The sequence below is a fragment of the Stegostoma tigrinum genome, chromosome 13, assembly GCF_030684315.1.
Source record: "Stegostoma tigrinum isolate sSteTig4 chromosome 13, sSteTig4.hap1, whole genome shotgun sequence".
Classification (NCBI taxonomy): domain Eukaryota; kingdom Metazoa; phylum Chordata; class Chondrichthyes; order Orectolobiformes; family Stegostomatidae; genus Stegostoma; species Stegostoma tigrinum.
Genome location: NC_081366.1, coordinates 43,449,350 through 43,466,193, shown reverse-complemented (window position 1 = coordinate 43,466,193; position 16,844 = coordinate 43,449,350). Strand labels below are relative to the sequence as shown.

The 16,844-nt window shown below is 38.0% G+C and overlaps 1 protein-coding gene across 1 annotated transcript in view; it reads left to right on the top strand.

The window, feature by feature from the left end:
• Positions 1–16,844, top strand: part of unc5a (unc-5 netrin receptor A) — an 860,398-nt gene that overhangs the window by 685,471 nt on the left and 158,083 nt on the right. Inside the window, exon 6 of the mRNA XM_048542935.2 lies at positions 14,763–14,930. Within this exon, the coding sequence (XP_048398892.2) occupies positions 14,763–14,930 (168 nt within the window). The remainder of the gene's footprint in view (positions 1–14,762; positions 14,931–16,844) is intronic.

Genomic DNA, 16,844 nt, shown 5'->3' with positions numbered 1-16,844 from the left:
ACCTGAGCCTTCACTGGAGATTGCATTTGGATCCCTGGACATAAGTAAATGTGTTAAGTATATAGGGCATCAACGAAGGTGGGATGATTGTGGAAGGAAAGGATGACAATATCAAGTACAGAGGCTTTACCTTTTTGGGAGACACCTTCCCAATGCTGGCCTCTTCAATTGGCACAGGATGCTTGGCAACGAGAGTCCGTCTGGTAGACTGCAGGGCAGTTTTCCAGGGTTCCCTGTACACCACAGATAGAACGGCAGGAACGATACTCCGAAGTGGCTACTTAAAGACTTGAAAGGCTTCAGCATTTAATAGATGTTCTTCCCCCTTGTCACACAGCTTACTGACAAATCGGCTTGACGCTAGTGGGATCTACACCATCCTTTTCAGTCAGAAAGAGTATCAGGAAGCATGAGAAAACAGAGTCTGAAGATTGTCAAGATTGCAGTTTTGATATAACTAAACATGGAAATTTCTATTCCATGGCCTTCATGTGTTGAGAGCGGAGTACTGGAGTTGCATGAGAACGGTTACTCAGGAGACTTATCTACTTCCAAGGCTGCACCGGGATAGGCCATAGTGCCATGTACCCATTATAAATACTTGCATACCATCAACTCACTTCACCAGTTCAGTTTTAATCTGAATTATGACCCTTTGGTAAGATATATAATGGGTATATAAATGGTTGAAGGATTGTTTAGTGCAAAGTGAGTGAGTGGTTCGATGAGAGAAGTTAGTTTTTATTCTGCAAATTTTTGCAATATTAGTATAAGTAAATACCTCAAGCAGCAATATTACTGTCTGTTCTAGGAATGGGTGCCCCAGTTTCATTCTCTTCTGGTTTTTCCACCTCCTGTATTTTCTTCTCATTGTAAGGCGCATTGTCCCACCCAAGCTGCAGTCCATTCTGTTGTGTAGCTCAGCACACCTACATCATTTTAGACATTCTAAGAGAGTCTGTCTCAGCACCTGGAATGCATCTTAAAAATCTAGTGGACATGAAAATCTCAACCCTCTCCGGCATCTCATTGGTAGAGCTCTTCATAGACATTGTTAAACCAAGTTTGGAGGGGTGCACTGTTTCCTTTTGTAGTTCCACTCCTTCACTACTCAGAAGAAATATTACATCTAATTAGCTTGCTAATATGTCTTACATTCAGTCTCAAACTATACCGGAAAACCAAAAGAACTGCAGTTGCTGGAAATCAGAAACAAAAACAGAATTTTTTGGAAAATCTCAGCAGGTCTGGTAGCATCTGTGGAGAGAAAGCAGAGCTAATTTTATGATCCAGTGATCCTTCTTCAGAAAAGACCTGAGTTTTTCCAGCAATTTCTGTTTTTTTTTCAGATTGTACTAGGTTCAGTATCAAGAACACGTCAGCCCAGTTTCTTTAATCAATAATAAGTAAATTGCTTATTATCAAAATAATCTTAAAAGATCCGAGGTGCAAAGCTTATTGACAAATAGTTTGTGTTACGTATCTACTCTTTACAACAGAAGCTAATGCACATGCATGTCCGAAGTGTCAACTTTTAACAAGTCTGCAGAGTATTAACTTTGGAAGTGCTGTGGCCAAGTAACAGGTTTGAAGAAAATAAAGGATAAAGCATGGATTGTGCCAAGTGGAGATCTGATTCCGAAGGTATTCTGCGCAAAGAAGCTGCCAACACTGGCATGTCATCCTGAAACAATTGTGGTTAGATGAATTCACTTTGTTTTGGACAGTGAAGTAGATTCAAAGAAATCAGTCCTAGAAATCTTTCAGGTGTGGCAAAAATGCCTTCTAATTGGTTTTTAGCTCATACACTTTGCTGAGAGGAGTTGCAAGGAAAGAGAGTGAGAGAGCAATGTGTTTTTATTTCTTCTCAGGCAGGTCTCTATCCTAGAAGACAAACATCTAAAATATTGAAGTGTTGCATTCTGACTGTTTCATGACACCACCCAAGAAATCTGCACCACAGCTCTATTAACCTCTTGATTCAGTGATAGTGGCGACTGCTGATGCTGGAGAATCTAGGATAACAAAGTGTAGAGCTGGATGAACATAGCTGGCAAAGCAGCATCAGAGGAGCAGGAAAGCTGACATTTCAGGTCTGGACCCTTCTTCAGAAATTTAAGAAGAAAGGTCCAGACCCGAAACATCAGCTTTCCTGCTCCTCTGATGCTGTTTGGCCTGCTGTGTTCATTCAGCTCCACACCTTGTTATCTCTATTCATCTCTTGCTGTGATTGCACACCAGCTGTGCACTAGATGAATGCTCCTTGCAGTTTACATAAACTCTGGAATGCTGTGATGATGCCTACCCTGTAAAATGTACGCAGTTGAGGTCACCGTGTGTTAGCTTGAATCCAACTAATCCAAGCAGCTGTTAATTCTGAACTATTGCCATAACAGGGACGTTTGAGCTACCTTCCAGTATTGGTAGTTCATCCATCACTTGCCTTCTGTTTTTAAATGCAGTGGAATGTGAAACTTTCTATGTCTCTGATATCTCTTCTGGTGGAAAGGACAAGAAGCGTTAAAAACAATTGGAATCAAACATAACTTTCCAGCTAGATCTAGCAGGTTGCAAGTCTGTAAGAAACTCCAGACGTCACTGTTGTATTTGTTCTGGGATTCCAGCCATTGGCAGCTGTGGTTAGTGTAATTAAGTGCCACCAATTGAGCCTTTATGAGAAGAGACCAAAATGCAATTTATTGTGTGATAGAAATCTGGCACAAATTACATTTTCCACTTTACCAATGTTACTAAACTGTTGGAGTCCTGGGATGTAGGTCTTCACTCTGCTATCCCAACTGAAGCCTGCATGGTATCATCGGTTTGCGTTGGGCTTAATGCATTTCCCAACATTAACCCATTCAAAACAACCACCAACTAACATGACGATCTGTGGAAGCATAGCTCTTTTCAGCTGCTATCTTTTCATGCTATGATATGGATACCTTTCCACTGCACCTCTTTCCTACGTCTCTATCTGCCATGCCCACATGCTGATCCCATCACAACATGTCGTTCATGCCATAGAGTGGTGATCTTAATCTTACCCACCTCCACTCAGCGCTTGTTGATTTGAAAGCTTCCAAAATTGAGAAAATGGCATAACCACAGACAATCTGTTTGTAAAATGTTTTCCAGAGAAAAGATGAGCTTTTATTAAGATGAAATAATCACAAATTTAAATACATGGTCCCTAATTTACAAGCATCCGCCTTACAAATGCTCATATTTGCGAGTTGATCTCAATGGCAAAATAGTTTTAAAGACCTGACATATGAACACTTCTTGCACTTGAGTGGCACCATTATATTTTCTTCCATTGTGTTCTGACTTGCCAAGAAATTTACTTGCAAACAGATTCCAGAACAGAATCTGTTCACAATTTGGGGACCGCCTATACTCAGCTGAATTGATGCTCAATCTCATTTTGTTTTCCCATATAAACCCTGACTGAGTTGTTAAATTTAAAACTAAGTTAACTTTAAATTAGAAACTCCTCATTAACATCTCCTAATAATAAAAATTTTCACTAATAATTATCAACCCACCAAAAACACAAAGCCAGACTTTGATGAGTAAGTTATTCTCTGTTAAATCTGTAGGTCAATGCTTTGGAGTTGTGGTGTTTCAAGCTTATGAAGAAAATACGTTACCATTTTTATGAATGTGGAAAACTTCAGGAATCTGTTTAAAAAATTCACATCTACCAAAAAAAACCTTCTAGTGGCAATTTCACAAGCTTTGACATAGACAGGTATTGAAACAGTTTGTAACTCCAGTTAAGCATGATCAGAATCTTATACAGCAATTTGGCTTTAACAGTTAAAATTAGAGAATTATCAATTTTACTACCTTAAACATCATCAACCCATCTGTTCTTGAGGGTTAACATATTTTTTACAACATTCCTTTAAAAGATTGGCTCGACGAGGACTTCCCTCCCTCATGGAAATGATCCCTGACGCTTGTCAGACATTAACTATGCAAAGGGCATATAAGCTGCAGGTTCCATTTCATATTATGTTGGTTGAATGCCATCAGGATCGGCTGTCAACTCTTTTGAAGAAATGCAAGTGAAAAGTCTGAAGTATGATGGAACACTTTACACTTGGATGGATGAGTGCAACTCCAATAACGCTCAAGGAGCTTGACACCATCAGGTTAAAGCAAAGGTTTGATTGGTACTCCAGCTAACACCTTCAGCATTTGTTTCCTCCATTACAAACATGTAGTGGCAACGCTGCACATCATCTAAGAATTGCAACAATTTACCAAGGCTCCATAGACAACACTTTTCAAGCCCCAATCCCTAGAAGGACAAGGTACATGGAAACACCACCATTGGCAAATTCTTCTCAAAGCTAAACACAACCTCTCCTTCACTGTCATTAGGTCAAAACCATGGAAATCCCTCTGTAATGGCACTGTGGGTATACCCACACTGTATTGGCTGCAGCGATTCAAGAAGACAGCTCCCACCATCGTCTCCAGGGCAATTAGGGACGGGCAATAAAAGCTGGGTTGGCTAGATGCACTTACATCCTGTAAATGATTTTTGTTAACAAATGTGCTATTTCAACCAATGCTATTTTCACATCCACCTTTGTACATTGAACTTCACTATCAACCTTAGAAATTTTTAGTAAAATACCAGTATCTTCCTCATAAGCTTGAATACAAAGTACTCATCTAAAACCTGGGTTGGATCTGTTTGAAGAAGTAATTTCTTCAAAGTTATACAGACTTTGCCTGCCTCATAACTTGAAAAAGAAGGGCAATCACTAGCATATTTCCTCATTATCTTCCGTTCCAATGACAGCTTTTGTCATAGCTGTTGTTGCCTTTGATTATAATCAATAGCAAGAGCCTTGGAAAAGTTTGAAGACTGAATAAAGTCCTGTGTTTGTCATGTACTTGCGTCTGAGCCCATTTTAATGACAACATATTTTAGCAGTAAGATTCATAGTTTAAAAAGAACATCAAAAAATGTGAAATACAGCCAAATAGGTTTGCCCAGAGGCTAGATGGGGGAAAAATAATTAATGTACATAACAAGATAGCTTGCTAATTGATAGAATAAGCTTAAAATAGAAAGCAACAATTGCCATTTCCACATTAATCCCTCAAATCAGCTTGATTTTGCTGAGGCAGTCAGATAAACCAACTTGAAAGATTTAAAATTGCTTCAGGCTTAGCTGGAGGAAAAAAAACTCACCATTTCTTGTGGATGTAGAAAGTTTCATGAATATCTTATCAGAAAATCTTTCCATATTGCAGTGGATTATAAACTTTTCTAGACCATGAAAATATTGAAGAATTGCCTTTCAGAATACATTTTACCAATGCCTTATGAGATTTTTATGTAGAATTTCACGTGCCAGCAAAAACCTGCTATCAGCAGTTACACCGTCACAAGTTACAACATCAATAGGTACTGAAACAGATTGTAACTTCCAACCATACGTGACTGCAATTTTATGAAGCATCCAGCTAAATATAGAAGATAAAAAAATTAAGAAGATCATATCTCTAAGTTGACTGAGAAACTAAAGGATATTTTAAAAATGAGGACAACAGACTGATCACATATTGGTCCATAACAAGAAAATTCAAATTTCTGGATGGGTTTCCACCAAAGAAAATACAAGGTTGCCTGCATGTTCTGAAATCCTGTGCAATATAATTGCAAGACTTCAAAGGACTGAAAATTGGAAGTTCCTTGTTCTTAGTCCAGTTGGAGGTGGAAGACAATATAAAATATTCACGTGCCTATGCAGTCTTTGAGATTTCCAGCTCCTTGAATTTGTATGAAAATCTACCCCCTCCATTTCAAATTCTTCAAGCTAACTGTGCTTGAGATATTGATTTGAAATGATTGCTCCTGGAAATAATTTACATTTATATCACACTTTTCATGACCTCATGACATACTATAGTATTTACAGCCAACAAAGTACTTCTGAAGTATATTCATTGCTGTCATGTTATTGTGTGGTAGAAAATATGCGCACGAGAAAGGGCCACAAATGGGAATGATATAGTACCACTGATTGTCTGGTCATTAACATAAATTGATAAATATTGTCCAGGACACCAGAGAAAACTCCCCTTTGACTTTGAAATACTACCGTGGGGTATTTTATGCCCATCTAAGAGGGCTTTAATTTAACACCCATCTGAAAAATTGTATCTCTGAGAATGCAATACTGTATTAACAAGTGTCAGTCTAGATTGTGGTACTCAGGTCTCTTGAGTTATACTTTCTGACTTATCGGTGAGAATTCTACTCTGAGCCTCCCTGACAACAAACCTGTATACTCTTATTAGTATCAAGGTGGTTCGGTGGAGTAAGTCTGTTATACCTTGAAGCGTAGGATAACTAACAAAATAGGGGGAAAATACTAGATAAATAAACAAGAGAAGGATATAATTGACTTAAATGTTTAATCTCATATTCACATTTCTGATTGGTAATGAAGCAACAGCATGTGATGAGATTTCTGTGCACCTCATTTATATTTCCATTTTAAGCCCTTCAACACTAACTAAGTGCCTTGGTTTTCTGTGTCAGTATTTATTTACCTCACAGTTTTCTTTTATTGCTTCATGCTTTGGGGAATAATGTATTTTACTACTTACAAATAGAACATGTTTTTCTCTGAGTGTTTGAGAAACTGTTAATTCACTCCCTGAAAGCAGCTTTTCAAATACTGTTTAGCAGTCAATATGATATTAATGAACTATAGCGTCAAATGTTTCAGCAGGTGGTGTTCATTTTGTACTTGTCTTGATATGACTGAGATATGCAGTGTGTGCCATTAATATAAAAAAATCCAGCAATAAAGCTAGCACAATGTGCTACCTACTTACGCTGTTCTGCCTACAAATAAGACAAATTGTAAGATCATTTGAAAAAGCAACATTTACATGTTTTGTTTGAAACACATTTTATCTTGAAATGTTCAGGATACCATCAATATAATATTAACATTAATATTCTAATACTCAATTTATTCTCCAAATTCAATTACATTGGGAAAACATAATGCTACATATAGGAAATATATTATACATTACATGAAGTTTATTTTCATGCATTTTTTATAATTAAAAAGAAATCATGGTCTTCAAAAATAGCAAGAGTTTATATTTATATACACATACAAATCAGAAATAGAAGCTCTGTTCCCACTAAGCTGTACAGCCACTCCCTGGTTTTGCACAAGCCAATCAGCGTTATTGATGTTGTGTATGCGATGACTTTGGGTTTTGGAAATCACGTATAAACCTCAGAGGTCCAGGGACCAAAAAACTGAGGAAGAATTGAACAGAAGTAGGTCATCCGTTCCCATGAGTGAGTATGATCATGGCTGATCTGATTATTCCACATTTATGCCCGTCCCCAATGACCTCGTACTCCCTTGCTTGTATAGGATCTATCTACCTCTACCATCAATATATTCAAGTACTCAGTTTCTACAGTTTTTTTTGTGGAATAATATTCCAAAGGTGATCTTCTGTCAGAAAAATAAATTCTACTCATTTCTATCTCAAATGAGTGACTCCATTTTTCACAGTAACTTCAAGTTCTAGATATTTTCACAAGAGGAAACATCCTTTTTGGTGAAACCTGTGAAGATTCCTCAGGACCTGATATTTTTCAATCAATATGTCTCTTACTCTTCTAAACACCAATTGACGTAAGCCCATCCTGTCCAATCTTTCATCTTAAGATGATCTTCCCTTTTCATGTAATCATCTAGTAAAGATTTTCTCTGAATTGCTTCTAATAGATTTGCATCCTTCCTTCAATAATGAGCAAACATTATCTACAGTGGATGGGGGTTTTCCCATCACTGGTTTTGCACAAGCAATGTTTGGAAATGTGGGAACATAAGGAGAGAATGAAAAAAAAATAAAATCTGGATGTTGAGAAATAATTCTTGTGACTTTCCACTCCAGTCTTCAGAATCTTTTCAATGAGCAGAAGTCACCCACTTTCCATTCATCTGCAACTCACTGAAGTCCCAACTCATTGTATTAGAATGCCACTTTCAGTTCTCCTCCTCCAAGAAATTAGATGGCACAAATTCCCAATTTTTAATTTATTGCTAGTATCCAACTCACCAAATCTCCTATCCTGGACATTGCATGAGAATGCATTAGTAACAACCTTTGCATACTGTATAGCTACCATCCTTTCTGGCACTTCATCTGTGCAATTTGGTATTAGCAAACCATTGACCTCACTATATTATAGTGCCTGCTCTTCATTCAAACCACTTCAATCTTTCATTATGGTGCTCAGGAACATCTCGGGCTTTTGTGCTTCTGCCAGGTCATGTTGCATGCAATGACGCACACCCATCTCATGCATCTGGACAGAATGCATGTTATGGTTCTTAACTTGCTCTTGTTTACTGACTTCAGGGTTACCAGTCTTTGTGTGGCTCATATTGCTGACTCACGTGATGTCCCATACGCAGTCTACAGGTTGTCAGTCTCTGTGGCTTCCATTGCTTTGTTTTGAAGAGGGAGAGGCAAGCAACTTGTCATCATTTGGAGCACTGAACAGTCAAGGGTAGAGACATGTTGCTGTGTGGTATTTAATTATATCAATATCCAGCTTGCAGCATGTGCCAGCAATTTGTGCAGCAAGCACACTGCATACCATTCAAGCAAATGGCCTATCATGAAATTCAGTGTGGAACAATCTTTTGTGGGCTGAAGGGTGTCCACAGTCGGTCAGGGAGTGTCACCACAGTCAAGGAGTTTGTCCAATTATAGTAAGGTTGAACACATTCAGTCAGCACTTGGTCCTATTGAAGTCCTAGCATCTGGATGCTTGGAGTCTGTGGTCAGTCCTTTAGGTCAAGTATAACCAGTCTAAGTGATTAAATTTATGCCTATTGTCTATTATCTGTTAGGTAGCCAATCTTCTTTGAATACTAATATATTATTGCCTCCACCATGAATTTTTATGTTACACATTGAAATTATACAATGAAATTATTAATTGTTTTTTTGAAATCAGTACAGCCAATACAGTTTATCCACTGGTTCACCTTTATCTACAACACTTGTTACTTCCTCAAGGTATCGTCATAAAATTGGTTAAACATCACTTCCCTTTCATGTAACAATGTTGTTTCTGCCCGATTACCTGAAACTTATCTCCCTGCCCTGCTATAACATATTTAATCATAACTTATAACAACTTCTCAGTGGCTCAGTGGTTAGCACTGCTGCCTCACAGTGCCAGAGATTTGGATTTGATTCCACTACGGGTAACTGTCTGTGTGGAGTTTGCACATTCTTCCTCTGTCTGCATGGGTTTTATCTGAGTGATCCAATTTCCTCCCATAGTTCAAGCATGTGCAGATTACCTGGATTGGCCATGCTAAATTGCCCAGTTGTGTCCAGGAATGTGCAGACTGGGTAGGTTAGCCATTGTAAATGTAGGGTTAGAGGGATGGGGGAGTGGGGACAGGTCTGGGTGGGATGCTATTTTGAGGGTTGGTGTGAAACTCAGTGGGCCAAATTGCTTCCACACCGTAGGGATTCTATGATTCCAAAGTGCATATTAAGCGAACTGGCTTTTTAACCACTTCCTTTTTTTTGAATAAAAGAGCTATATTCACCATCTCCCAATCATGCAGCATGTAAACAGACCCTGTGATCCAACAAGCCCTGGACCTACTAGCCCCTGGCCCTACCTGCCTGCTCCTGCCCCATATCCTTCCAAACCTTTCCTATTCACGCACTTTTCCAAATATCTTTTAACTGTTGTAATTGTACCCAAACCGACCACTTCCTCAGGACATTCATTCCACATGCGAACCATCCTTAGTATAAAAAGTCTGCCCCTAGTGCGAATTCTGAAATATTGCAACTAATGCATCAACTATCTCAAGAACCACTATTAGACTTTAGGTTGAAGTCCTTCAGGAGCTGGAAAATTGTTATTCTGCAGCTCCACCGATTTTCTCATTTCTACAGCCTTGGTGATTGTAAATTTTCGTGACTTCGTTTCTACCATTATCTGATTTTTATGGCTATTTCTGAAATATTACTTGTATCCGGTATAGTGAAGAAAATGTAAAATATCTGTTAAATTCTTTTGCCATCTCTTTATTTTCTATTAGTGAGTGCCTAGATCCACTTTCTAAAAAAAAGGTCAGTTTCTCAACTCTTTCTCTTTTGTGAATAAGAAATTCTAATCACTGGGTTTTTGTATTTTCTAGCCAGCTCTTTCTTGTGCATTTTTTTGTCCTTTGTTATGGAAGTGTTTTAATATTTTTGAGGGCTTATATTTGAAGGATTGTGAAAACTGGTTCATTTGTGTGGAGATAGTAGGAACTGCTGATGCTGGAGTCTGAAATAACAAACTGTGGAGCTCGCTGAACACAGCAGGCCAAGCAGCATCAGAAAAACTCCTCTGATGCTGCCTGGCCTGCTGTGTTCATCCAGCTCTGCACCTTGTTATCTCATTTGTATGGACTTGTCTTTTAATGTTTACTGAAACAACACTCTAGGCACATTTTTAAAAACACATGGCTGGCTGACAGAAGTTATGCAATTCATCATTTTCCATGCATTTTATAAAATCTTCTGAGAAACTGTTGTGAGACCTGACAAAAGAAGCTGATGCAGCAATTTTCCAGAGAAGCTTCTAAAATACTTATTATCAAGATCTCCTGAACCAACTACATCTGAAAATATCTTAGTGACAGCCATATGAGACTAATGACAACCATATGAGACTAGTGACAATTTGCTTTGACACTGACTAAAGCCATCTTGACCATTTCATAGCTTGTGATGAGTGGAGTCATGCAACGTATGAGGGACGATGCACTCTGCTAACCTCATGTAACACCTTCTTAAAATCTACTTTACTTTTACTTTTTCTTTACATTCTGTCCAATCTCATGATCTGCCACTTATCTTTGCTATGTCACACACATAGGACAGAAAGAAAGGTTTCATATAAAGTAATACAATATACTTTATTGTTTGTGTGTGTTTTTATTTATATATAAAAAACAGGGCATTTCACTGGACTGACAACGTAGCTACAACTAATTGCATAATACCAGTTGACCACAATTTTTGGAAAGTTTTAATCAACAGTAACCAAGTGAAAAAGGCATCCATCATCCTCCTGGAATGTCAAAGGTCCTTGCATTTTATTAGCATTCCGACCCAAGCCAAGACAAGGGAATAATAGGAGAGATGTCTGTCTCAGCCAATTATGAATAAAGGACGTCATCAAAACTCATTATTGCTTGATTAGCTGCTGACAACTTCACAGTTAACTGCCACAAAACCAAATTTTGGCCAGAACATTAAATGTCATTAGCTGAATAGTTAAGCTAGTCACGTGACTGAAAGCATTGGTTTGTTTGAATCACCTTGAATTACACAATTTTAAACTTCTACCCTCTGTCTGCTTGTAACACCAAAACAGTAACCAGCCCCAGGCTTAGTTAATGCCTGTTTTTGATTTCAAACTCCCTCATAAGTCTATTTATGATTTAAATAGAATCCTGTGTTTCATGTGTGAAATGAACCAGTTCCCAGCTTACAATTATTGTACATCTGTGATCCTGCAAATGGGATTTCAGTGCATAGCCAGCTGCAAGAAATTTCACTGGACATTAACCTACTATTAACCTACTATTGAACAAATTCTGGTATCTTTGATTAAGCAATTTGTAACTTCTTTCCTTTCTCTAATAGCGGTCTTTTTGTGTCAGGTTTTGAACGTAGTAATAAACTCTACATTTTAACTTTGAAGTTTTTTTTAAAGTTAAACTCCATATGCACTATTTGAGAAAATACTACTGCCTATTTTGAAAAGACAGAAGTAAATTAAGAAAATAAAATTAAAAACCTGAGATAACAAAGTGTGGAGCTGGGGGATCTCAGCAGGCCAGGGAGCATCAGAGGAACAGGAAAGCTGATGTTTCAGGTCAGGACAATTCTTCAGATGGGTCAGGACCCTTTTACAGAAAAAAAATTTTCTGAAGAAGTGTCCTGACCTGAAACATCAGCTTTAATGTTCCTCTGATGCTCCCTGGCCTGCTGTGTTCCTCCAGCTTCACACTTTGTTATCTCTGACTCTGCATCTATTGTTTTTGCCATCTCAAAATTTAAAACCACCTGTTTCAGTTAGGAGAACAGTAAAAAAAGAGCAATTCACCTCTCTGCTGTCCATGACAGTGTAATTATATGCCTTTTCGTTAGGTTTGATACTATCTTTAATGTTATTAGTTAATGTCGATGGTGGGTTCTCCCTTGACATGCATCATAGCTGTGTATTCTGAAATATTCCCTTAAATATCTGCACTTAATATCTGTTGACCTATACCTCAATCTAATTTATCAGTTTACTTCAGCTAACTCTGTTTTCACATGGTCATAATTGACTTGATTTACTTTACAATATTAGACTTAAATCCATTCTTGGTTAGAGGCAAAAATTGTAAATGCTGGAATCCAAGGTAGAGAAACAGGAGAAATGCATTTTGGGTATTACCCTTCTTCAGGCTTATCCTGGCTTGCTGTGTTCTTCTAGCCTGGCGTTTAAATCCATTTTTCTCTCCCAAAAATTGAACTTAAATTCAATAATATTATATGATCACTACCTAGAAACACTTTTGCTTGCCTTAGTTCACACTATCAGGTCTGGCATACCCTGCACTTTTCCCTGCAGCCGAAGCAAGTGCTACACCTGCCCCTAAACCCACCCATGCACCCTCACCTCCATCTCAGGCCCTCAGAAGACCTTCCACATCAAACAGATGTTCACCAGCACATCTGTTAATGTGATACACTGTATCCGTTGTTCCCGTTGTGGCCTCCTCTACATCGGGGAAACCAAGCGGAGGCTTGGGGACCACTTTGCAGAACACCTAAGCTCAGTTCACAATAAACAACTACACCTCCCAGTCATGAACCATTTCAACTCCACACCCCCACCTCCAACTCCTCGGACAACATGTCCATCCTGGCCTCCTGCATTGCCACAATCGTTCCACCCAAAAGATGCAGGAACAGCTTCTCATTTTGCTTGGGAACCCTGAAACCCAAGGGTACCAATGTGGACTTCACAAACTTCAAAATCTCCCCTCCCCCAACCACATGCCAAAACCAGCCCAGCTAGTCCCTGCTTTCCTAACCATTCCTCCCACCTCAAGCCCCACCCTCACCTCCTACCCAATAACCTCATCCCACCTCCACGACCTGTCTGTCCTCCCTGGGCTGACCTATCCCCTCCCTAAATCCCCACCTACATTCACCTTCACTGGCTCTAACTCCACCTCTTTGACCTCTCTGTCTCCTCTCACTCTATCTTCTCATTTATCCATCTTCTATCTGCCTCCCCCTCTTTCCCTATTTGTTTCAGAATCCCCTTCGCCTCCCCCATTTCTGAAGAAGGGTCTGGACCCGAAAGGTCAACTTTCCTGCTCCTCTGCTGCTGCTTGACCTGCTGTGTTCAACCAGCTCTACACCTCGTTATCTCAGATTGTCCAGCATTGGCAGTTCCTACTATCTCTATACCCTGCTATATGGTTGCTTCGGAACATGTGGTTCTAAGAAAGCACCTTGAAAATATTCAATAAACTTCTCAACTACGCAGATGTTTCCGCTGCATAAGCAAATGAAAATCCTCTTGATTGTTTCTGAACCTTTCTGACAAACACCCATTTTCCTTTTATGTGGTTTATTTTTGGGCACTTGTACGCCTTTTACAGAAGTGACTTCGGGCTTTAATTATTTTTCATCTTTAGCCAACTGCTCCTACATCCTGGTTTCCTGAACTCAGGTCATTTCCTACTAATTCCATAACGAAATTAACTGAACCACCTCTTTAACATTTTAAATACTTTTTTCCTTCCTAAATATCATTTTCTTTGCAATATTCAGGCCCTAGATCTTGTCAGCATTCAGCCATGTCCCTGCAATGTCTGTCAAATCATACTTACATATTTCTACTGGCACAATGAGTTCACCTGATGATTTCAATACTACGCATTCAAATATACAGCAGTTAGTTTTGTGCATTCATTATTTTTTAATATTCAAACTTTATCTTCTCTGCTTATTGTGTTTGTCAACAGCTTTGTCAGTAATTGTATAATTATAATTGTTATGCTTCAACAGCTATTTTATTTGGGTTAGAAGTTCTTTAGATGTCCCAAGGACACATGAGATACAATATAGATAAAACCATTCAGCTATTTTTAAATTTTAAACTTACGGTTTGAATATTCTGGTATTTTTCACACTTAACTGCAGTTGAAATGAGATATTAAGTATTTGTGAAGACTTCTAAGACTGGAGAATGTATGTTCGGCACAATATAACCAGTGAATTACTTAAATTTAATTGCTTTCAAATATGTTAGAAGCTTAATCTACACAAATTTCTGTTATTTTGTGTTGTAAATGCTATTTGATCCTTCAAAAAATAAATGTTTTTCTATTGCAGCACAGAAATTAAAATGAACATTCTTTTCCTGCGCATCTGTTAAAACAGTTAAACAGCTAGAGAGATTTTATCAACATTTTTAAAACTGCATGTACATAATGAAACGTATTAAATCATATCAGCAATGTTTTCCTGTAAATAAATTACAAATTTCCACTTAATTCTATTATCACACAGGTATTGTTATAAGCTTTCTTAGTTTATTGATTTGTTGATTGATTCTTAAGTGGTTACATGTAATACTTACGATTGCTCCTTTTCAACAGTAAATGGCGGCTGGTCTACTTGGTCAGAGTGGGAGTCCTGCAGCACTACCTGTGGTAAAGGATGGCAGAAAAGGACACGCACCTGTACCAGCCCCAGCCCTCAGAATGGTGGGTCATTTTGTGATGGACAGAACAGTCAAAAAATTGCCTGTACCATCTTATGTCCAGGTAGATAATTTATTTGTACTTAACGTTTTTCTTTTGATAACTTATACAACATCCTCCACTTAACATTCACAATTATCCTTTCTGATGAAATGTCTTAGAAAAGCTAGAATTAAGACTTTGATGATGATAAACACATTTATTGGAAATGATTATGATAGAATGTGTACTATAATGAAGTTAAATGGTTGAAGCTTCATAAAAAATGTGTAAAGCTATTAGAAAACAATTAATATAAATTATCAACTATTCTTGACAATCCATTGCAAACATGTCTAGGGTGCCAGATTCAGTAGATGATATATTATATATTTATCCAGCTGAACTTTTCTCCGGGCCCCTACAATGCAAATACCACTCTTAGAGCTAAGGCTTTGCCAGGCCCAGAAATAGTCCAGGTGGGGTAGCTCTGCTAACTCAGATAGACATCAGTGCAACAATGAGAGGTGATCATACTTCTAAAAATTACTGTGTTCATTCAGTTTGAAAAAAGATCAGAAATGGCAAAAAAAGTAGGACATCACTTAGCAGTGTGATTAATAATTTCCTAAATAGTAAAATTTTTACTATAATCCCAGTTGATGCCACTACTGGACATGAGAATAGAGATCCCAAAATGACATCTGGCCTGATAGCTCCATACTGTGCTATCTCTGATAGTTATATTCTGTTTTTCTTAATTTAACCTGGTGATATTTCACTAAAATATAAACACTTGTGACTGCAAATCTGCTTCTTTAATAAAATAGTTGTTTCTTACATAAAAAAAATGTAACTCTTACAAAACTCACATTTATAACATAGCAAGGACATATGGCAAAACAAAATCTCATGTATTTCCTAATGCCATCACATTGTCAATCAAAATCCAAATACATTTCCTTCACTACCAGATCTGTAGATTTTATTAAACATTTCTTCTCAGTTCTGATTAGATGAGCTTTGAAAATATTGGGCAAGGATCATCACAACTGAGAACTTAGGCTTTCTCAGGTGTTTTTAAAACTCTGCAGAGTTCTCGTAGATATTACTGGTCTGGAAGTTTCACAAATTTCTTTCTCTCACTGAGGCAACCTATTTCCGTCACTGCAATGATCAACTTATTCTTCTCTAGGAGAGATTGTGTTTCTGTCTAACTTCAGTCAGGTCTCCTTCAAACTGCTGAAAAGCTTTCAAACTAAATTAAAAAGCCTTGATCATCCTAGAGTCTGCTAAAGCTAATGGCTTATATATCTTTCCTGTTGTAATAGCCACAGAAGTTAGGAAGCAGAAAGCAACATGGATAAAGGGAAACCTGTAGATGTGATTGATGTACTTGGGTTTCCAAAAAGTATTTGATAAGATGACACTTCAAATATTACTATGCAAATTAAGAGCACATTGTGCAGGGATGAAATTTTAACATGAATCAGGAATGCTTAGTTTAGAGAAGGCAGAGATTAGAGAGAAATCAATCAGCTTCATATTAGAAAGCTGCAACCAGTGGAGTGTCACAGGGGTCAGTGATGGGGCCTCAATCTCTGTGAATGATTCTAGTGAATGATTATGAGCTTTGCTGATATCTGAATGGTAAGTAACGGTGTAAGCTGTGAGGAGTGCAGAAAGAGTTTCTAAGGACATAGATTGAGTGAGTGAGCAAAGTCTTGGCAGATGGACTATAATACGGGAAAAGGTGAACTTGTTCATTTTGGCAAGAAGAACAGAAAAACAAAACATCAACTTGTCTTATTTCGTTCGAGAGTGATTGTAGAATTCTGTGATATATCGGAATTTGGGTATCCTAGCACCTGAATCACAGAACTGCGTATTCAGGTATACCAAGAGATTAGGAAGGCATTAGGAATGATTATTACAAGGGGAACCAAGTGTAAAAACAGAAGTTTTGTCAGAGCTCTACATAATATTGGTGAGGCCAGA